At 34.4% G+C, this 24,875-nt stretch overlaps 1 protein-coding gene across 5 annotated transcripts in view; it reads left to right on the plus strand.

Annotated features, from left to right (window-relative positions):
- The first annotated feature begins 4,240 nt into the window (after positions 1 to 4,240).
- Positions 4,241 to 24,875, plus strand: part of LOC128233767 (uncharacterized) — a 52,944-nt gene continuing 32,309 nt past the window's right edge. For 3 of the 5 annotated variants that reach the window (XM_052947611.1, XM_052947613.1, XM_052947616.1), the window contains exons 1-4: positions 4,241 to 4,552; positions 6,209 to 6,553; positions 9,081 to 9,116; positions 23,025 to 23,048. In XM_052947611.1, the coding sequence (XP_052803571.1) occupies positions 4,483 to 4,552; positions 6,209 to 6,553; positions 9,081 to 9,116; positions 23,025 to 23,048 (475 nt within the window). In that variant the 5' untranslated portion in view covers positions 4,241 to 4,482. The remainder of the gene's footprint in view (positions 4,553 to 6,208; positions 6,554 to 9,080; positions 9,117 to 23,024; positions 23,049 to 24,875) is intronic. The other 2 variants (XM_052947614.1, XM_052947612.1) reach the window with 2 other exon arrangements.

The raw sequence follows: 24,875 nt of genomic DNA on the forward strand, positions 1-24,875 counted from the left end.
ATAGTTTAATGAAAATAGAAAATAAATGTTACCCTCCTTGTATATTGACTTTATGCTCTTGTAAGATGGACATATGGTGACTATATGAGTTAGTACTTCTAACACTTAAATTTGACATCAACAATGGGACAGCTTGGATTTTAAATAGTTAAAAAATATAACGACAATAACTGAAGGGATCTTGTTTCATTCTATCTTAAACAGAAACAATGATGACATAAATAAGCATACACTAAAAATAATTTCATTATGCTAATTATACATGATTGCCCTTTTAGTGCCAAGTTGGGGTTACTGCAAGCCTATGGGTAGGAACATAATTCTACAAACACACACACACACACACACACACATATCTCACCATTTAGTCATGCCTTAAAAGTAACGCCTTTATGTCAATTATACATCACAGTTTGCATTCAAAACTCACTTCGATATTAAGCATGCTTTTTACATAACATATCGCACAAGAATTATGCCTTCTATAGAAAATATGTTATTTTTAGACTATCTGCGCAGATAGTCTTAAGACCGCCAAATCCGAAAAACTTCTTTTCATGTCGTTTAACCCATTTTTTTGTCTCAATGCGCTCTATGTTTAGCAGAATGACGTCGACACAATAAAAAAAGATTTTTTTGTTTTGCGGTCCGAGTATGAGTTCTTGCTTGTTCGGGTTTTTCAGCGCAGTATTTCGGTATCCCGACGTTTTATGTATAGCTGAAAACAACTATTTTAGATCGCTATACGTGTCAGGTTGATGTGGATAAAAAACATTGAGGCTTTGGTAGGAAGGTAACATAATGATATTCACTCTGAATTTAGCCCAAGATGTTACAGAAATAATTACCAACCACAAGTGTCCCATCGCCTGCAGGGTTTGTTATTATGACCTGGCGTGACCCTGAAACACGCTTATTTGTAACGGTGTGTTTTTTAATATTACTTTTATGGGGTAAGAAACAAAAATGATTGTCTGAATGTTAAAACAGTTGCACCTAAGGTTTCGCGTTGCTAGTGATTCAAATACTATACGATCTGCCTACTATACAACAACAAAATACTATTCATTCTATGACTTTTAAGCGTATACTTTTCTAATAAAATGTTCCTTTTTTGCATAAAAGCTTCGTTCCGGTGTATTCTTGGCATAGTTTTAGACATTAGGCGTTCAATTTATATCAGAACATATGCCATGATACGACAGTGATCGAGTTATGCATACTTTTGGTCAAGTTAAGTAGTTCATATTGACCTGTAAAACATGCGAAGCGATTATAAAAGCTACTACTGTTTCTACAAAGATACTTAAATAAAACATAAACAACATTAATTTATCAATAAAACTTGAAAAGGCAAATTCATATTTTCATTCTTAAAAGAGACAATTTCCGATAATCTAAAATAGTTTCTACATACATTAACTGACCTATAATCTAAAAAAAAATTCTACATACATTAATTGACCACATGTTTGCCCTCACCGCGGGAAAACGACCATCTGATAAGCTCGGTATTTTGAAGGGAATGATTGCTAAAGTTGTTCATAAAATAAAATTATTGCCCTTAAACAATTAAAACGTGTATGTTTATAAAACTTGCCTATCGTATGATATCTAATCAAAGCACCGAAAATACATTAGAAGCGAATGAAAGGGGCATGCATTTTAACCTTAGAAACATGGGTATAGGATAAGTGATAAGCTGTGCATTTTGAAAGACTTTTGCCTGAAGTTGTGCATTTTGAAAGGGATAATCGCTCAAGTTTTTTGTAAAAAAATGATTTTCACAAAACGTGTATGTTCATAAAAGGAAATTATTAATATGATGTATGATACTTTCCTTTCGTGTGATATCTAATCAAGCAATAAAACACCTTTAGAAACGACTAAAAGGGGCATGCATTGTAACCCCAAATACATGGGATGGAGGACTACAATGTACGACGATGGAAGTGACTTATACATAAACAAAATGACACCAGACGCCATAAAATGGATACAGATATGTTTGTTTCCACGCCCAATGTAGACACATGCGCTCTTGGCCGTCAACACAGTTATTACTTTTATCCAAGTGCCATTCACCCGTCCCCCTTGTTCAAATAAAATTTGCAACTCTCACATATTTGCCGGCAGATAGTCTTTCAGCGCGTTCGCGCTTTGATTAATTCAGCAATAGCTGGTGCTTTAGGAGATTGGTTCATTAGACATCTATTTCAATCAACCTAAAACGCACTGTTAAATGTGAACGTTATCATTAAATACACTTATGTCATGAAAATGTATTCTAAGTTTAGCGTGAAATCGCCGGTATACATATGATATTTAATAATATATCCGGCAGATATTGAACACTATATTTTCCAACTGACAAAGGCAATCATATAGTATTAAAAGTATATAAGTTATTAAAATATATAATTTACAATTTACCTACAGAAAACAAACACACACACGAGGATAATTACATACATATCTGACCCTCATTGGGCCAACACCGGACCGATCTGCCGACATGCTGACTTGATTTTTTTACAAACGTACCCAGTATGAGATCATTTTTTCTCTTCTAAATCTTAAAAGTTCCAGCTCAGCCATAAACCATAAAATTTGGAGATTTTGTTTTTAATTTGAGGATGTACTTTAAAATTTTCAGCTGAACTCCTTTATAAACCGTCGAGATTCCCGATTTTTATTATTAACTTTTCTAATATAGTTTACATTCTTTGAAGAGTATACAAGTTTTCAACAGCTGTTTCTGTTTTACTATCACCTTTGTAAATATTTTTTTCAGAATTATTTCGGATTACTTCCTTTTAGGGTTCTTTGTTGTTGCTGTTGTTTTATTTTTAATATTAACAAATCAATTCACAATGTTACATGTGTTTTGTTTGTGATTTGTTGTTTTAGTATTCTATGTCTTTGGCGTTTACCTAGTGCCATTAAACAGGGTCTATGTTTATTTTTTTGGCAACTGAGCTTGTTTCTGTAGTATTTCACATAAGTATCACAGTAATATTTTTTTAGTTGCTGTATATTTACTCAAGGATTTTTTATCATTTTTATTTGTACTCATAAGAATATATGTGAAGATAAGGTTGCTATTGAGCTTACTTTACCATATGACAACTTAGTATTCCAGTCGTTTTCATCTCTTTTCTATGAACTCTCTCATCTAAAGTCTACTGTCATCATAGTTTTCTATCAGAAATTTACAAGCCGCCATTCAGCTTTACCTCAATCGTTTTCAAACCATATAATTGACAAGAATTAATGAAAAGTTAAATTTGAAATCTACAATACACGATTCCAAAATTCCGTGCTTAAAATCAGGATTGTTAGCAGTTTTGTCCAAAATAACCAATTTGTCGTCAGAAGAGTTATACACCCATAGTTTGGTGATCGCACATATGTGAGGACCAATAAAAATCGAGGATTTACCCTTTTTACTGCAGCTTCATTACGTGAAGAACAGATTTGATGGTGAATATAAAATTTTATTTTCAAAGAGAATATTATGTTGATCAACATAATTTACATAGGTAAAGACTTCTATTTTTCATAGATCGCTCTGCCTTCTGCGCATGCGCAAAGTAACTATGATTAACAGTTATGGTTGCCGTTTCCTGGAGGCAGTTGAAGCTTACGTCATTAACCCGAATTTAAAAATAGATGAGTAATCAGCTATCAAATGGTATTTACAACAATTCAGTGCACAATTAAAATAATTGTGTGACAATATTCAAATATAAATCTCATTTACGTTTCTTCCTTTCAAATGCTCTTTATAATATACAACCAATCAAACAATGCAGTACCAAAATGTGGAATCACTTGTTGATCAATATAAACAAGAAGGCTAAGGAGGTCATCCTAGTAAATTCCAGTACTATGCAAACATACTTATGTAACTCTTATAATCTTATCAATTTAAACGTTCAAGTTTCGCTGCTTTTCCATTTTTGTACAAACATCAATGAATTTGATTTGCTTTCATAACATATTCACAAAGTCGCGACAATTTCCAATTGCCGGATACTCATTTAATAAAACTTATGCATGCGGTTTAACTTTCGCCCCAAATTACCACGTGACTTCACATAAGGTGGAACTAATAGTCAACTTAGTAAGAACACCAAATAAGTTAAAGTTCAATTGGGCGATCTACAGAAAATGAGGAAAGGGAAATCACTGCGCTGGAGATGAGCAAATTTATTGGCTAGTAGAGTTTTACCACGGACCTGTTTTATACCTGGTTTAAGATAGGTCCGTGCCTGAAGTATTTTTTACTACGCATAACGCTATCTCTAAATTGTCATACAGAATCAGTGAAAACGGTTGGATTACTATTATTTTATCGTATGTTATATAGATAATACATAAATGTTTATATACGGTTTGTGAATACACTGTGATATACTCGGATAAATTGATTCGAAAAAGTGCTTAACCAGAGATCTGTATACATGTGGGGGTTGATCAATGGGCAGAATGGGCTCACATTTTATCATTGTTGTAATATTTCTTAACAGCGTTTGCAGACATACCATTGGTAAGATTTTAATTATCTCTTTAAACCTGATTTTGTTAATTTACGATAATTTCACCAAATTATAGTGGAGCATGTACTTGCTAACATGGTTACGATGGTAACAGGCGAAGTCACACAAATACTAACACATACCACTACCAAGTTTTATCACATTTGATGAAGTTGTGCAACATGTGTATCAATATATTATACCTTACATAAATGTGGTCCTTCTTTGTATATATATAAACTCGATCGGTCCTTATATCACTGTATTCAAATAAAAATCCAGTTGTATGACGTCAGCGGTCCATATCATATTTTTGGCCGGTCCGGACCTAGCCAAAAATGTAATATGGACCGTTGACGTCATACTTTTGGTAGGTGCGGCTTGCTATTTTCACAACGGCGAAAAATAGTCGCAAGTAAACATTATTATCTTAGTTAAATAATACACATCCAAAGCGCCTAAAAATAATATAAAATGTTCGGTATAATATAAGAAATATTTACACACCACTTCGGGCCATATGGCATTATAAGGACCGGTCAGTCAGCCCCCGAAGGTGAATGGACCTCGGCTAGCGCCTCGGTCCATATACACCTTCGGTGGTTGACTGGCCGGTCCTTATAATGGCATATGACCCCCAGTGGTGTGTAATATTACTTAAATATAACCCCAGATCATATAATTGTTAAAAGTATTATAATATAGCAAATCGGTTCTTATTAAAAAATGACAATAAAACCCCGATGTTGCCGTGTAATTTGAAACTGTGAAATATGTTTATTTCACAGATAAAATTCTTATTCAATAAACCAGTTACAACAGCATAAAATGAATATTGTATACTTCATATTGAATTTTTAAATAAATTATATTCACAATATAGAAATCTTTGAAAGAGATTGTTATATATTTGCCCCCCAAAACACCTGAACTAGAGTTTTTAAATTTTAGATCAAAAAGATTTCAACAAAATAATACGCTATTAAGTATAAAATATTGATGTATACCATTTATTATTTATTTTATGCTTTTCTAACTGGTTTATAGAGTTAGAATATTATCAGTTAGTTAAAAGTATTTGACCGTTTCTCATATCAGGGTTCCATTTTTATTTTTGTATTAGAAGTGATTGCTATGTTATAATACTTATATAATTATGTGATTAATAAACATATTAGCTTTCTGGCAACCCCCTTGAAAGCTGCGCTTTATACGGAAATCGCATTCGCTGCGCTTTTTCATCAGAAAAGCTAAGCTTTTGGGCCAATACCACCATTAGATGCGTTGTTTTCTATAAAGAACTGCGCTTTTGCAGAAAAAGGCTATCCTTTTTGCCAAAAAAGCTAACCTAATTTTGTTGAAACCCTAAGCTTTTTGTCTGAAAACCTAAGCTTTTTGGCCAATACCGCTATTAGCTGCGCTTTTTCAGCAAATATAGCTATGTCAGCAAAAAGCTAAGTTATTTAGGAATTAAGCTTGGCTATATTGAAAAAAAGCTATGCTATTTTGACAAAACACTAAGCTATTTTAGATTTTGTTTCAAAAGCTTAGTTTTATATTCCATAAGAGCTTCGCTTTTTGAGGCAAAACGGCTATGCATTTAGCTAAGCTCTTGCATTTGCTCTTTTAAAAATGAATTCAATTAATGACATTGGATTTTATTTCAGAAGCCCAAGCTCCAGTATTATCAGCCAACGCATCTTCAGTTACTGAAGGCAGCCCATTGAACTTGGTTTGTGGTTTTTCAGCCACTCCAGATTCAGTGACATGGTTGAGGAAAGAAACAACGGAGACATCAGAACAAACAATTGTTACTGTCGGTTTGCAAGGTGGTTTATGTATATCAATTCCAAGTACTCTTCCAGATGGGTTAGTGGTAACATGTGGTACATCGGAGTATGGATGTACAATCCCATCCTTGAGTATTTCTGATGATGGAGATGTTTGGCGTTGTTCTGTTCCGATTACAGGGGTCACCACCAACAGCAACTCTCTGAGAATGAATGTGACAGGCAAGTTTTCATCTATTTGGTAACCTATTTAAACCGGATTTAGTTTGAAAGTATTTTTTGCTGTATATATTGTACACCCTACAGTAAACTTCGGCTCTGAAATACAGGGATTTATTGTATTGCCTGCAATATATATTAGTAAGGGTGGCATTGGTTACTTTTATGTGTCATAAAAACCAGATGCAGATATTTACTAAGTATTAGTTATCCAAGTTTGATGAAACTTTGTAACAGTGTTTGTGGCCATATTACACTGTAATACCTCCCTAAGCCAGAGATTGTATTAAAGTTTCACTCGAAATTGCATTGCTTAATACAATGGTCATATTATGACATTCAACGTGTAATTAGCTTTTAGAAAATAGGGGATGCCAAGTTTGCATTCTTATATTAAAATAGCCATGCTTTGCTATGGACTGTGCAAACTAGGGAATATATATGACAGACTCTTCAAACTTTATGTCAAAAATATGCATTTTGAGGTAGTCTACATTGTCTATAAGGATTGTGAAAACATACATAAATGTGTAATATATATGATGCTCATTTTATTTTGTCTATATTGCAAAAAAACTGCACTTTTTAACTTTTGACCTTAATATAGGGATGCAAACTTGTCATTCCCTATTTTAGCTTGACTTTGTGAAGATAATTGAGAGCTAAATACTACTCACCCTAGCGAAGGCAGTACAGTCGGTTAAGATTTTGCATGTAAACACATTTAAGTTAGTATCGCAGGAAATACTTCATTATACATTGCATTGGTACTTAAGATATGTGTCCCAAACCACCCAACCTACGTCATTATTCAAGTGAGATTTTAACTCTTGAATAAAATGCAAATTATGGCTTTTTATTATTGTATTTATCAATTCTTGTTAAGGTTTTGAGTGTGTTCGCATAATTTTTAGATTAATATTTCAGCACCTTTGAAAGGCATTGCATTTATAGAAATTATAAAACGGAAAAAAAATCTTATAAATCAAGTAAGATAACTATATTTTCTACATAAGGCAATTTATGGCCGTTTATTTCTAATTTTGACGAAAACTATCTTGTAAAGGGTTTGTATGTAAAGAACGCATATGTCAATATCTCAGCAACTTCTTGACATATTGCATTGAAACCTTATGCAAAACTTAATGCAATGGTTTTCATCAATCCCACCTACTAATTAATTCAGGAAATATAACTCTATTTTGCATATCTATGGCCTGTTTTGCATGTATGATTTCAGCAAAAAAGTCACGTTTTGCAATGAAACTTCAGACAGGTGATCCAAACTATCCAACCTTCTTGATAAATTAAGTTTAAGGTAACAAATGATGACCCTTTTTTACCTAGAAATCCTGGTTAAGGATATATGCGTGATATCGTGCCCAAGTTCATTTCTCTACTTGATGTATTGCATTGGAACTTTATACAAGGGCACCCAACAACCCAACCTACTCAATTCAGTGAGCTAAATCACTCTATCTTCATATATTGCAAATTATTTGCCTTTGGTATTTGGCACAGAAGTTCCGCTCAGGGACATGCATGTAAAGAACACGTAAGTCAATATCTCAGCAGCTTCTTGGCATAGTACATTGAAATTTATGCAAGTGGTTGCATCAATCCAATCTACTTAATCAGTCAAAATTAATTAATTTTTGGCATGTAAGGTAATTATGGCCCTTTATTATTCGAGCTCAAAAGGTCTCTGTTACAGCTCAAGTCTGAATTATTATGACCGAGATTGTTATAGCATACAATCAGGACATTTGTACTAAAAAGTGCCATGTTATTAAATCACGTTTGTTGGCCTATAATAGTACAAGTTTAATCATGCGTTAAATCGCCTCAGTAATTCAACAGTAATATATGACCCTTTAATTATAAGAATTACCTAAACCGTTCTAGTCCGATCAATAAAATTAGAAGCTTTTATCACCAAATTTAGACAATATGTTTATGAGCAGAATACCTTAGCGATGTTTGATAACCAACTACATCGTCTGAGTTACTACACAGGTAAATGTTTGACCCTTAAATTTTTTAAAACCTGTTTTACAGTGTGTCTATGCTCTCTAAATTTGGCTTACATACACCACATTTTCACCGAACTTGTTATTAGTTGCATTACTAATTCCAATACTACTGGGAAGTAAAGTTATCAATGCACCTAATTGTGTGGTTTTCAAAGTGATGACAAAACATTCCATACTTCTTTTCACTAATGTGCATGTTCCGTTTAGTAAAATACTAAAATCATAAGAAAAATGTTTAGATTAAAATTTAAGATGTATTAGTAGAGTATTTGCAACAATTTTTTTTTAGATTTTGACAAAAAGGCCACTAAAGAAGTTGTTATTTCAGATACAATTAAAAATTCGAGTGAAAATCGGATTACAAATTTACGTTACAATTACGTTTGGCAACGTGACCCTGTTGGAAGGTTATTTTCCTTCCGTTTAATAAGAAAAGGCACTTTTATATATTTGTTTAAGATATACTTTTTAAACCTTTTATCATTATCTCTTTTCAGAATCAACAACAACAACAACAACAACAACAACACCAGGCAAGTATATGTTATGTGGGTGGTTTTAATGGTGCATGTGGAGTATGACAGACAGAAAGGGATCATGTTATCGGACCGCCTCCTCATGCTCGGCGTCTTCCCCTCCGTCTGTTGTGCGTCACTTTCTGTCCTTTCTCTAAGTTACTTATCTGTTAACGCGTCTTTAAGTTCGGTCAACATGCAGATTTATGCAAACTCTACTCTGGAGTAATTGCCCTTGGTTTGTCAAAAAAGACCAAAATTACTTTGAACGCTCTCCAAACTAAAACATTACCTTTTTATGCCCACGAATGGAGGTGTAAAGTAATCTGACTGGCCGTCTTTCGTCCCTTTCGGTTTCCGCGTCAAATCTGAAGAAAACTCAGGTCCAGAGTCCTCAATTTTGATAGGAAAGTTGGTTATGACGAGCAGATGAACCATATTAATTGTCAGGTCAAGGTCTTGGTGACCTTAAGCTGAAAATCCGTTTCTTGTTATATACCTGAAGAAACCTTAGGGATAAATACCTCGACGTTGGTAGAGAGGTTGTTTGGTCATGACCAGCAGATTAACCCTTCCGATGTTGAGGTCAGTTGTCAAAGGTCAAGATTGTGGTGACCTTTATCTGAAAAAATAGTTTCCGGTCAATAATTAAGAATTTGTTTAGGGATACGACCTAAAGCAGGGTATGCAGGTAACATTTATGACCAGCAAATCAACATATTGATTTTGAGGTCAGTGGGTCGAAGGTCAGGTCATGGTGACCTTAAGCTGAACATCTGTTTCCAATCAATAACTAAAGCACGCTGATAGTCCCAGGTGCTTAAACTTAGTTGGCAGGTTTGTCATAAGGCCACACCAAATTAATATTTTGTTTTTCGGATTTTGGCCAAATAAAAATGGAGCGAGTGAGTGAAAAAAACAAAACAAAAAAAACAACAGTTTTGTCAGTTTATAAAAGAAAGATTGTTGGATATAATTGCCATTTAACGCATTTGAATACACTCTTGAACTAAAGCTTTTTTAAACGATGGAAATTGTTTTGAATACATACTATTTATTCATCCGATTTTAACGTCCATTATATGAAAGAAACAAATGTCTAACATAATTATAAAATATTTAAAGTATAATTATCATTCATAATAAAACAAACTCTGGTTTTAGCAAAAGGTTTGAAACAACTTATCTACCGGAATCACTTTAACATCAATGCAGCTGTATTAGGCATTAACTAAAAATGATTTTGGATGTTTTAAAAAATGAAGTTTAACAAAGGCAGCATTAAAAAATTTAGGAGCCAATATACTTTTTGATTTCTTAACTTAATTTTGTTTTGAATATCAGAGTAAATACAGTGGCATGTGCGTACCGAAATGAAAGGTACACGGATATGCTAAGAATACTTTCAAGGTCAAGTAGTTGTTTTATTTATCCTGACTATGCTGTAAAAATAAACTGAAATTAAGGTTATTAAGGTCATTAACTTAGGTAAAGCTTACCTATTTTTTTGGTGTTTCCAGACCAGTGTTGCATTCTATACTGGTCGCTATTTGTGACCATATATTTCTTCGCAATTGTTGTTTTTGTCGACATTTGGTCAAAAGGGACTTTGAACCAAACTGTGAAACATATTCTTGTCTTGAGTTAAGCTTTTTTTTACAGCATCGATGTCATATATAAAGGTCAAAATCTAGTCATGAGTATGTATCATGTCTTTAATAAAATAATAAAAAAAATCCATGTTTAGTTTCCAATCTGTAGATATACAGTATAAATCTCCACGCATCAGATGTCGCATCGGTTACATCCCTTAATAAATAACACTAGAAATAAAAAAAATGAAGTTGATTATAGTTCAGCTTGTTGGTGATAAAACTATAAAAAAATAACAACAAAAATAAATATTTTTTACATTTTGACTGACTGGAATATGGCGTAGAATGTGGCGGATTTTTTTGTTACATTTCCCATGAAATTGGGGTTTAAGAAAAAACACGAGATATGTTTTAGCGGTATCGGTTGCAGGCAAGTTTCTTTTGAATGCAGTAGTTGGTCCATTATTGTAATTGGCATTTGACAGAATATCTGAGATCTTCATTAACTGGTTAGTGCTCAATGTATTGTTATCGCTGGTAATATTATTATGCCCTGAAATTTTGACTATTTGGTTGGGAGGTTCGCCTTCGTCGTTGAGCTTCTAAATAATTCGTTTCCTAGCACTACAGAAAAAGCATCTTGATTGCCAAATGCAGATTGACTGCTTGATACAAGGATTTTTTTTAAATGAGCATTAAATATTGTGTTTCTTAAATGGATCCAAAAGAGTGCAGCTACAACAAAATCAAGTATGGGAAATTTGAAAATATGCTGAAGAAAATGGAAAGGACGGTAAGTTTTTTTTTCATTGAATCAATTGTTGTAAATTATACTTGGAGGGAGTTATTCTAGATGCGCCAATGCCGGTCGCTACTTTTATTTCATTGATGATATTATAAAGTCTGTTGACGCCCATTGCGGATCTCTAAAACCATCCATTCTGAAGTAATGTACAGATGCTGAGGAAAAACAGGCTTTTCAGAAGCATTTCAGCTGGTAGCTGATATCTCTATATGACTTGTATAGATGAACAGGATCTTCCAGCACAACATAAGCTCTCGGTTGATTTTGTCTTTTTCGGAAGAAAAAAGTCTTTTATTTTGAAATATTAATTATTGATACTAATTTACTAATGTTCAAATCAAATATCATTAGCATTTTTTACCAAAAACGTATTTTTAATTTTTAGCTTAAATTTGCCGGGCACTGCTATGTTAATGCCTTTTGTCGCGTGCATTTGCCCCAGCACGGTTCTTTGTTTGTCTTCTGTAAACAGTTGCGTGCATTCCAAAGAAAGTGGAACATATAAACCACAAAGATAGGATGATTGACTTTGCAGTGAAAATTTCCAAGGTGTTTTGCTTCAAACATTTTTTCAATGTGCTCATCTGTTAGGGAATCTGTGGCCTCAAATAAAATTTGTTTCCAAACCCTTGTTGGTTCATACTCTTTCCCGTTTTTGTTTGGTTTCAGATAGCAAAAATTTACAGATCAAGTCATTCAGTTGATCATGTTCCTGTGTTCTTCTTTGTGTGGTAGAAATTGCCGAAAAACGTTTAGATCAGTCTTTGTTTTCTTCACAGTATTTTTGTTTACATTTTCTACAAGAAACTGATCAATATGCACAGTTCTTAAAACTACTTACATTTCCTGAAATGTGTGATGGTTCTTTTGTCATGTTTTATCAGCATTGCTTAAATTATTTTGTCGTTATTCTATTGTTTCTCTTGCTGTGTTTTCATAAATATTTTCAATTCCAAATGCACTATTTAGAGACATTTTTATCCGCATCAAAAATGTAACCAAACATGAGATCAAAGTAATTAACATGAATTCCATCCATTTTTACTTTTTGTTCTGTGTTAATTATACTTGAAATCACAAATAATTATTGTTTTAACATTATTTTGCTGTTGCCAAAAGTGTTGCCGACGCAACGAAGTGTACGTGAAAATATATATATATATATATTCAAGGTAGGTAATTAAAATTTTAGGATTCAATGGAAGTAACTACAATTCATTAAAATGTAGTCCCCGAAAGGTGATATTTTCACTGCAAGTAATGCAGTGAAAATATCAAGTTAATATTTTCACTGTTGATATTTGACTGATCAAATTCAATATTTCATAAAAAAAACATGACAGAAAATGAAATTTTATAATTTCGTCAAACACATTTTGGTTTGACATCTTACGCCAAACTAGCATTTTATTGCACCTTCAATACAATCCATATTTCTTTCCGGGATTTTACTGGTTAATTGACGGGGGATATGCCTGTTCGAATCCGATTACCCAGATCCTTTTTTTTACCCTCCCTGGCCATGCACAGCCAAAATCTTAAAACTGTTTGCGTATTTTGCTTTTTATATTGCGTTTTGCAGCTTATCGGTATTAAAATGATAAAAATCAAACGTTTTCTATGAGTTAAAATACCTATTTACGTAAAACGCAGCTTATTTGCGCTATATTAATCACAAAAGGTAGTATAAAAATATTTACAGCTCTACTTAAAGCAAGCTTATCACACAGAAAGCTGACGCAGTTAATACAGAAGAATGTCGTTGACCACTGCAGTATTACAGCGATGGGGTTAATACGCCTATGTGCGCATTAATCCGTCAATTGTTAAAATTGTTATGTCAATCTGCCGATAGCAGATTCCGAGTTGTTGTTATTAACAATTGCAGACAAGCGGCTTACAGCCTAAAAATGTTTTTAAATAACATAGGTAACATATGTAACACGTAATGACAACATATCATTTGTAGGTTGTAGATGGCTCTTCTTTCGCCATTTAATCTCTCTTAGGAATGTTTTTTCGTGCAGGTTTAAACATTTCCACCAATCATTTTTTTTTTGGATTGGGTGTTGTCTGTGATTTATTCCCTTTTTATGATAATATTGATCAAATTCTTCGCGATTTTTGTTTGATTTCTATGTGTAATAACGCTGCTGTTGTAATTCTTTGGCATCTGATACTCTTCAGAAAGCGGTGACAGATAATGAATATACTGTTTTGATCACGGTAGTCTAACACTAAAAAAATTTCATATTATTTTCTTAAAAGGTTCTAAGCGGCCCACTCATCGGTCAGTCTCAGCAGTTAATTAAGCGTGTCCCTATTGAAATCCTATATAATTAGGCCAAGACTAGACTAATTAGTTCGAAAGTTTATGACTTTTGTAGATTAACAATGACATACTTTAATGATAATGGATCTTCGTAGCAAAATTGTGACAATTTTAAAACGACGGCGATTTTGACATCTATTTTGATGTAATAAAACAGCAAAGTCAATTAAGACAGAGGTTATCGTGCGTATTGCTCTCAAGGATTTCCTGTGATATCTTGGTATATGTGACTGACAAACGTTGTTTATGTATTACAATTTCAACATTTTAAATGACTCAGCGGTTTTGAACCGAAATTAAATAAAATAATTGCCAGACCGCCAAAGTGTCGGTTTTAGTAGCCCTGATTGTCTTCATATGAAAAATATTAAACTGGGTCACCTTAGGTCAAAACCTAGGTCTAACTCACTGGGTCAAATCTTAGAGGAAAAATATCCCCTTCTTATAGTCATTAGTAAAACCATTTTTATCCAACTGTTTGAGAAATAGTCAGAATATTTGTGTTCATTTTGTCTTCAACAAATTTCAATATTCGTGTGACCTCAGGTAAAAATGTTGTCAAATTTTAGGAAAAAACACCCGTCATCAATTCAATAGTGCTAATCCAATAATTGTGAAACTGTAGTCAGAATACTTGTCTACATTTTGTCTTCATTACTTATGAATATGGGTCAGCTCAGGTCAAAAGCAAGGAGACACTCACTAGGAAAAGAAAAATCCAGCTATTATGCGGTTTTCCACATTGCCCTTTGTGTACCAATTCAGACCATGTATTTATTTGGAAGAGAATATTTCCTACGAGTATTAGTTTCCCATAAACTTACATCTATAAGAAACACATTTTGTTAAAATCTGATTGTTATGTAAAGTTTACTCTTGAAGCAAGGGCAGCAATTTTCGTTATAGTGTCTCCCTTGCTCTTTGAGCTTACTTTTGGAATTATTGTCTTTTTTTAGAAAAAAGGGAATGGTTTTAATACTGTATAAATTTTACAAAAAGTCACTTTAAAGATATTTTCTTTAAACCTTTTTAGAGGTTACCGTTTTTATTATATTTCTTTATTTTGAAGAAGTACACGTTTTACACAATTATTTTAATGAATTTGATAATCATACTTTTTTTATTTGACATTACCATTTTACAGAAGTGTACACATCCTGTATTTTTCTTGCCAAATGGATAGATAATACATCTTTTATGAACATGAAGTTAATAATATCAAGGATAATTATGTTGTTAGAGGTAGAGTAACTGAAATGTTTTTTGTTAATCTGAAGTCTTGAAACACTGAAAGTTTGCCTGTCGCACCAAAATTTTACCTGTCGCAATGTTAATCACAGTATTCAGTTACAAAAGCCTAAACCTTGATTTTTAGCCTCTTCCTATGCCCCCCTTCGAAGAAGAGTGGTATATTGCTTTGCACATGTCGGTCGGTAGGTCGGTCGGTCGGTCGGTCCGGCGGTAGAAAAAAGCTTGCCCGAGTGATAACTCAACAATTCCTTGACGTATGGTCACGGTGACCTTGAAAGCAAATTTAACAATTCCTGGACATATGGTCATCAAACCTTGACATAAAGGTTGGGCCTGACCAGATGATGACCCCTATTGACTTTCGGGTTCAAAGGGCCATAGGTCAAGGTCATAGTAACCTTTATCGCAAAAATATAACAAATTTTCTCCCAGTGATATCTCAACAATGCCTTGACCTATGATCATCAAACTTGAAATGGAAGTTGGGCTGACCAGTTGAAGACCCGTATTGATTTAAGGAGTCATCGGGTCAAAGGTCAAGGTCACAGTGACCATGAATGCAAAAATGTTGTTCGAGTGATAACTCGACAATGCCTGCACCCATGGCCCTCAAACTTGACTTGGGGTTACGTCTGACCTGTACTTAAGCTCCATTTGGCAGTCCTGCTATTGTACATTGTGCCTGCATGGAACTACAAATCATTTTCCAGCATGCATGGTCATATCAGTAATGACCTTGATGTAAAGTCATGACATGACCTTGATGTGTAGTCATGGCATGACCTTGATGTGTAGTCATGACATGACCTTGATGTGTAGTCATGACATTTATGATCACATATTTCCTTTCTGGTAACATTTCTCTTAATAAGGTGAACTTGAATAAAATGTGTAATTGAGAGGTTCCCTGAAAGGGATTCATTGTGCAATGTGTTCCTGTGGTCTGATGATGCTTGTGTGTTTACAGTTCAAGGAATGACCAGCACTAGCACTGCTCCAGCAATAGTTGATGATACTACCATTGTGACTGCCCTTTTATCTGGTTATTTGGGATGGAGGCTGTGTTGAAAACCTGGTGACACTAAACAGTTTTCTAGCATGCCCTTATGAAATATATATATACTGAATTAATAGACATATTTTCTAAAATTTGGTCTGATTTGGCCTTAATGCATGAAGATCATGTAATGCTATATTTTTAGGAAGGTGGTAAATTGAACAAAACTTTATATTTACATTTTTGTTTGTTTCTTAAAATTTTCAGGGAAGCAATATTTTCATTGGCTAAAATAAAAAAAAATGTGTGTGTTAAATAGTTGGATGACATAATTATGTGAATCATTGAAGCACTTAATTTACTTTCTAAGGACAAATACAACAGCAAGAAGATGAAATCCAAGGGCAAAAACAACAACCTGAAGATCCTACTCAATTTTGAAACATTGTTTGATACAATGAAAGTGATGAGGAAACAATCAGTTCAAATTGTGCTTATCAAGGTCTTAGATGGCATTAAAGCACAAAAATAAATGAGTTTTCCTATTCTTACCAGGGCCAACCACTACAGATACTGCTAGTACCAGGACTACCACTACTCCTACTATTACTACTACCACTACTAGTACCACTACTACCACCACTTCCCCACCCACTACTTCTAGTACCACTACTACAACTACTGCAAGTACCACTACTACCACTTTTAGTACCATTACTAGGGTCAAGGTCAAGGTCACTGTTACTAAAAATAGAAAAACAGTTAAAACTGAATAACTTTAGTCAGGGTCGACATATATTGACCAAACTTGGTGTAAAGAAAGAGATTATGGAGACCTTTTATGAGATTGTGCTTGGGGTCCCGAGGGTCAAGGTCACTGCTACTAAAATAGAAGAATGGTTGAAGTTGAATAACTTCAGTCAGGGTTCACATAACTTGACCAAACTTGGCCTATAGGAAGAGTTCTTAGATAGCTTTCATGGGATTGCGTTTGGGGTCCCTAGTGTCAAAGTCAAGGTCACTGTTACTAAAAATAGAAAAACGGTTGAAACTGAATAACTTTAGTTAGGGTTCACATGTTTTGACCCAACTTGGTATAAAGGAAGAGTTTATAGAGACCTTTCATGGTATTGCGTTTGGGGTCCCTAGGGTCAAGGTCACTGTTACTAAAAATAGAAAAATGGTTGAAACTGATTAACTTTAGTCAGGAATCACAAATCTTGACCAAACCTAGTCTATAGGAAGAGTTTATGGATACCTTTCATGGGATTGCAATCGGGGTCCCTAGAGTCAAGGTCAAGGTCACTGTTACTAAAAATAAAAAAAACGGTTGAAACTGAATAACTTTAGTTAGGGTTGACATACCTTGACCCAAGTTGGTATAAAGGAAGAGTTCATGGATACCTGTCATTGGATTGCTTTTCGGGTCACTGGGGTCAAGGTCAAGGTCACTGTTACTGAAAATAGAAAAACAATTGAAACTGAATTACTTTAGTCAGGGTCAACATATCTTGACCAAACTAGGTATAAATGAAGAGTTTATGGAGACCTTTTTGGGATTGTGTTTTGGGTCCCTAGGGTCAAAGTCACTGTTACTAAAAATATAAAAACAGACACAGGCTTAAGTTCTTCTGTCAATCATTGAAAACCTGGTTTCGTCTCATGGCGGCGTTTCTTGTTTAGGATATGTTGATTGAGATTATTACAAACACTGAACCATTTACTTTTCTTTTTATGAAGTGTTCTGTTTTGAATTTATGCTGAGTTTTTACAGAGTAAAAAAAATAATTGTGCATAATATGGCTTTTACTTTGGTCCCCCCCCCCCCCGATCTTTTGCTGTTTGGAAGCAATATGGTTAACTAGTACCAAGCAATTAACACAATGCTGGTTGTCATTCAGTCATTCAATTGACTAATATAAAGGCTGTAGTTTGATTGGATTAAACTGCTGCTTATGGTTTCATTTGGGAGTATGTTCTTTTCAAATGTACCAAGGTGGTGTTGGTCAGTGAACTGGATCGCTGTGTTGAGAATTAAGTTGTTTTCCTATCAGATATTAAGGAATTCCGAGGTTTTCTGACATTGTTAAACTGAAGTAATTCATGGTTGTTATGCAAGATCATTAGAAGAAGTGACCCATTTAATAAATCTGAAGAAAAAAATTAAACATTTTTGGTTTAATGTCATCAAACTTTTACTCATCATATGACACCAAAGTAGGAGCTCATTCCAATCAAACTGCTTAGTTTAAAGGGAATACATTTTAATCGATCAATAAGAGCACATGGTTGTATTATCCAATAATAATATATTACTTTTACCAATGAATACAAACATTACATTAGACAATTGACCAGTTTCCAAAGCAATTACTGCAGATGTCAAGATGAATTGGCAAGGTTTTCAACAAAAGCCGAGTAATTGGTATGTTGTGTGCCGGTAGTCAAACTAGAGGTTAATCATAAGGACACCAGACTTTGTGTATAGTAAGAACATAGGAGAGCTCGCTTGTGATTGCTTTTGGGTCTGTTCCTTCAAAGGTCAAGGTCACTGTTTCTAAAATTGGAAATTTGGTTTCTGCTTCATTCATAATATGGTGTATAGTAAGAACATGTGGAGAGCTTGCTTGGATTGATTTTGGGTCTGTTTCAGGTCTCCATTACTAAAAATAGAAATTTTGTTGCTTGCGAGTAATTTGAGTTTTGTTTATCATATGGCCACTGAACTTTATTTCAGGTTAGTTTTGTCAAAGTCAAGGTCATTGTTACTTAAAATATTGAATTATGTTTCTGGGGAATAACTACAGTTTCTTTCATTATATGAACACCGAACTCGGTGTATATTTAGAACATGGTAGAGCTTGTTTGGGATTGCTCTAGGGTCCGTTCCGTCAAACTCATGGTCAACATCACTAAATATAGAAATTTTGTTTCGAGCGAATAACTACAGTTTCTTGTATAATCATATGTCCGCCCGGTTAGCTCAATTAGAAGAGCGTTGGACTGTGAATTGGACAACCCAGGTTCCATTCCCGGGTGTTTCCAGTCATGTGACTAGCGCTGGAAAAACCTGTTTTTGCACTCCCATGTACGATGAAGCACGGACAACAATGTCCAACACCGTATTTCTTTTATTGTAACAATTATGAAAAGAACATTATGCCAAATTATATAAGTAAGCAAAAGGTTAGATTAAAATTGAAAATAAATGATAGATACTGACATACTGAACCATGCAATTGACAATTATAATTAAAAGAAATGATTTTCAATATCTTCATCAATCATTGCTGATTCAACCTGGTGACTTTTTGATCAATGAGTTATAAACAATGGTCAGAGAAACTCTACTCCATATTGAATTTGATGTTATGTTAAAACAATCTGGGGGGTTTATTATACCCCCACAAACGAAGTTTGAGGGGGTATATAGGAGTGAGCTTGTCGGTATGTCGGTCTGTCGGTCGGTCGGTCTGTCGGTTTTCATGGTTTCCGGACGATAACTCATGAAAGGCTAGACATATTTGAACAAGTTTTGGTACACAGGTATAACATTAGAAGATACAGGTCAAGTTCGATATTGGGGCTGGTGGGGCCAAGGTCAAGGTCACTGTTACTAAAAAAAGAAAAACGGTTTCCGGACGATAACTCATGAAAGGCTAGACGGATTTAAACAATTTTGGTACACAGGTGTAACATCAGAAGATACAGATCAAGTTAGTGAGCTTGTCGGTTGGTCGGTCGGTCGGTTTTCATGGTTTACGGACGATAACTCATGAAAGGCTAGACAGATATAAAAAAAATTGGTAAACAGGTGTAACATCAGAAGATACAGGTCAAGTTCGATATTGGGGCTGGTGGGGCCAAGGTCAAGGTCACTGTTACAAAAAAAAGAAAAACGGTTTCCGGACGATAACTCATGAAAGGCTAAACGGAATTGAACAATTTTTGGTACACAGGTATAACATCAGTAGATACAGATCAAGTTCGATATTGGGGCTGGTGGGGTCAAGGTCACTGTTACTAAAAATAGAAAAAATGGTTTCCGGACGATAACTCATGAAAGGCTTGACAGATTTGAACATTTTTTGGTACACAGGTGTAACATCAGAAGATACAGGTCAAGTTCGATAGATCCTTCAAAAACTAAATGAGCAAATATTTACCTTAAAAGTAATTGACACTTGGAAAGATGAACAAACAAAACAAATCCAGCATGCTTCATTTGAACCAGATGCCAGTGGAATACCAGCAGAACTTTAGTATGGCATATTTGCCACAGTAGTGCTTACTACAAATATTGACCTGTCAGATGGACTTGTTAATTCGGCTACAGGAACAGTCCCGGGATTTATTCCCAGGTGGATAAGGATACATTCAAGCCCCAATATGTACTTGTAAAATTCGATGATGATCGTGTTGGAAGAAAAGCTCGTGAATGCTCTAGATGGCTTATTCCAGAAGAGATCAGCTAGAGCATCAGCTAGTTTTTCTTGTCAGCAGTGTAACTTCTAAATTACTCAACAGATTTAAATAAAACATTACATGCATGATAAAAGAAGATGCAGTGTGCAGTAACCTTGGAGTTATGGCCTCTTTTCAAAGGAATGGTTCGCCATTCCTGTGTCCAGGCGGCATTTGGGGGTATTCGTCACTCCTGTGACAGCTCTAGTTATTTAAAGTTGTACCTGTAAATTCTTGACATTTTAAATTATTTCATACTTTTATTTATATTACACGACCAGTAGCCAATTTTGTTACATTTAATGAAGACCCTGTTTAAACCAAACATTAAGTATCATATATTGTTACACAAATAATATCTCAACTGGAAACTTTGGATACCTTTAGATGTTCAGTAGGTCCTGAGTCTGTCTTTCTTTTCTGACTTAAAAAATATCAACTAATGTAAGATATTAATGTAATCAAGAGATTTAGCTTTGTCGCTATCCTTTTAGATGGGTACGTTTCTTAAAAAGGTGATACAGTTTAAGCCTTCTTATATTCTGTTTTTAACCAGGTTTTCAACGAAAACCGGGTTATTAGAATGAGGTTGTCGTTTGGCGGGCGGGCGGGCGGGCGGTCGTCAAACATTGGTTTATGTTCACTAACTTTAGTTAGCATTGATAGATATTGATAAAACTTGGTGTGTAGGTAGCTTATGGTAAGAGCTAGCTTGAGATTGCTTTTGAGGGGGGTGGGGCCTAGGTCAAGGTCGCCTGTTACTAAAAATAGAAAAATGGTTTCTGCCCAATAACATAAGTTAGCATTGATAGATGTTGATGAAACTTAGTGTGTAGGTAGCTTATGTGAAGAGCTAGTTTGGAATTGCTTTTGAGTGGGGAGGGGCTAAGGTCAAGGTCACTATTACTAAAAATAGAAAAATGGTTTCCGCCAACAGTAATTTTCAGTTACGTCTCTTTTTTATATAAGTAAAGATAAAGTCATACAACAAATTAATTGGCTATAATTTCTGATTGCCCATAACAAAAACCTGGTTTCGTCGCATTGCGGCGCTTCTAGTCTTGTTATGTTATCATACTAAGATTTTCCTGCTATGCAGCTGCTTGTTTGTGTTTGTATCACAAGCTAAATTTGGTGGACATTTTTACTCCTGATATAGTAAATGAACAAATGCTGGCTGCTGGACAATCATAAAAATTAAATGTTATTCGTCTACTTTATTTGCTTTGCATGTTCCATTGACCCTTGTATGTATGTTCGTCTGCCAGTTAGTTTACCTTTTAGCTGAAATTATTTTAGGCTCAGGACTGGTGTAAGGTTCTCAAACTTGGTAGCAAGGTTGTTCATGACCAGCAGATGCCCCTATATTTTTGAGGTCAAAGGTTTCGTTCGAGGTGCCCTTTTACATGACAATCTTGTCTGATTGATAACTAGATTATGCTTGGCCCTACAGTCCTCAAATTTGGTAGGGAGGTTGGTCTAAAAGATTTTACATTTTATTTGAAACAGTCTTTCTACAAAGTATTTTTTTCTGTGGCAAAGTGTTCAACACCATCCAATTAATAAAGCATTGTGGCTTTGTGGTAATGGCTTCCATGTTATGAAAGAAATTTGCACTTGCGTTACCAGTATTATATTGCAAATCTGACTCCTTTATGAACATGTTATCATCAGGAAACCACACTACATATCAGTGTTATGATTTTACAATGCTTATGTTTAATGTTTCGTTTAGAAATAACTTCAGTCTTTCTTGCCTGTAATCAAAGAGATGATAATATATAAGCCTTGAAAAAGATTTGGTAAAACCATGGAATACTATAGTCTTGGATCTACCAACTTAAATATTATTGGTTCATTCCTGTTGGTGGTGGTGTTAGTAGTTTACACTCCGGGTCCCGGCGTGAGCACATTAAAGGGTCCCAGAGTGACAGTTCAAGCACCACACACCTATCCTTGGCAGACTATCAGGCGGTTAACCAGTACTAGGGGCCTTCATGATCACCTCTGCAAGGAACTGACAACTTCTGTACATGCCATGGGCAGTGGTACAGTGCGAATGATCGTAGAAAGGATTTCATAACCAATCACAACAGAAGTAACCTGGTCTGCCCGGTAATCGAACACGGGCTGTCCGATTCACAGTCCAATGCTTTAATAATTGAGCTAACCGGGTGGACCTTAATATTATTTGTTCATTCCTGTTATTGTAGTAACAAAGCAATTGGCTTTTATGCAACAGACACTAATGGGGTACTCTTAATGACATTTAGTACTGTACATTTATTTGTTACATAATAATGAATTAAAATCTTTATGCATTCCAGGTTTTGTTTTATTTATTGAGTTATTGCCATGTAAAATGCAAATGTTTATAGCTTATAAGAGGTAAGTAGGTAAGACCATGAATACCTTATATAAAAATGTTTTGTTAAATGATAAGTGAACTAATTTATTCTGATTTTTCTTTTCAATCATACAGAAACTACTTCAAAGAATTGTACAGGTAATTATATCCCCACTGTGTAGCATAGTATAAATGAAGGAACAATCCCTGTGTTTATGCAGTGTATTAAGCTTTCACTCTTCCTGCTTAATTCTCATATCTTTTTTGGCTGGAGATGCAGTTCATAAATATGGTTGGGATCAATTTTATGTATACCAAGACTACATAAGGTGTTTATCTACTCTATTGATAACATTGTATTTGAAAGAACAGAAGTAGCCAAATGTTTAAAAGTTAAATAACAAATGAATTATTTTTTAATTGTCTAAAATGATTTTCAAAAAATGGTTATCCCTGTAGTTTTTAACACAGAAACCATTATTATATCATGCATACCTATTTAGACTTTTATGTCATTAAGGCATAAAAGTCAAGGCTTATAAAATAGTATTGTATTTAGTCCCCTACCAGTTTCGCCGTAGGGGACTTAAGGTTTACCCTCCGTTTGTTCTTCCGTCCGTCAAGGTAAAATGGAGATTATGCACAAAGTTATGGCCCTTCGTTGACTTATTAAAAATACAGCTGTTGACTAAAAAAAATCTCGGTCCTGGGATAACTAAAAAAGTACCCAAGCTAGGTTAATGAAACCTAAGTATGTGGAAAGAGGGCAATATGGAGATTATGCACATTAGTTTGTTTGTTTTTATAACAAAACACAATATAATGCACATTAAAATATATAAATTCAAAGTTTTAACTAAAACAAAAATAAGCCAAAAAACACATTTTTATTTTTATGAAATTTGTTTCCTCTCACTAAATATTGTAATTTATTAACAGTTCTTGTATTTTTGGGTAATGGTAAGGGTCAGTCCTTTGGCAATGATGCTTTTGTTACATACTAACCCTAACCCAGTGCTTGGCTTATGATATGCATGCATATATATTTGATATAATAATCCCTCTTGCTAAGGCAACCCATGTTGTCGAAGGAAAATTTTCATTTTAAGGTCAACTATTCGAAGAATATTTAGAAGGCTTACACTACACGCTCCAACTTCGGTTCGAGTTTTAGGGCAAGCTGGCATTTTCACTTATAGTTCCAATACTGATCATTCAATCCACTTCATACTTTTCACAGTTTCTCAGGCCAATCACACAATCAAGTTCCATAACTCAATATCATCCTTAACAAAAATTATGGCCCCTGATTGACTTGGGAACTCAAGAGGTTCAGGTTTTAGGGCATGTTAAAGTTTAAAGGCAAGTTGGGGTTTTCAATAATAACTCCTTTACCATTATCATTCAATTCACTTCATACTTCACACAATTGTTGCCGGCCATCATAAAATAAGGTAACTTAACTCCATGTTAGCCTTACTACAAATTATGGCCCTTGATTGACTTAGAAAGGGCAACTTGGTATTTGAACTCGGATCAAAAATAAATTTGTTCAATGGACTTCATACTTCACACAGTTGTTTATGGCCATTACACCAGAAGGTTACATAACTCCATAAAAAAAATTATTATCTTAAATACAAATTTTGGACATTGATTAATTCTTTGTTTTCTTTATTGTTTTTTGACAGGCACATATAATCATTTTATTAATGCATTGGTGACATTTCTTAGACAAAGTGGCCTATAATCAAGCCCACTGTTCTAGTTCGCAGCTTTTGTTCATTAAGTTCAATCTGAAGATAATGCAGATAGAGAATTCCAAAAGAATCCATCAAATTTCCCAGTCCAAATTTACCATAATTATGCTGATCGAGTTAGCTTGCTGTTTTAAATACTAAATTTGTTCCTTTGTGTTTTAGGTAAAAATTGAACCAGTAGTTTATCCAAGCCATATCTTTTGAATTTATAATATATGTTCTCGAT

This window comes from Mya arenaria, chromosome 5, assembly GCF_026914265.1.
Source record: "Mya arenaria isolate MELC-2E11 chromosome 5, ASM2691426v1".
NCBI classification, from domain to species: domain Eukaryota; kingdom Metazoa; phylum Mollusca; class Bivalvia; order Myida; family Myidae; genus Mya; species Mya arenaria.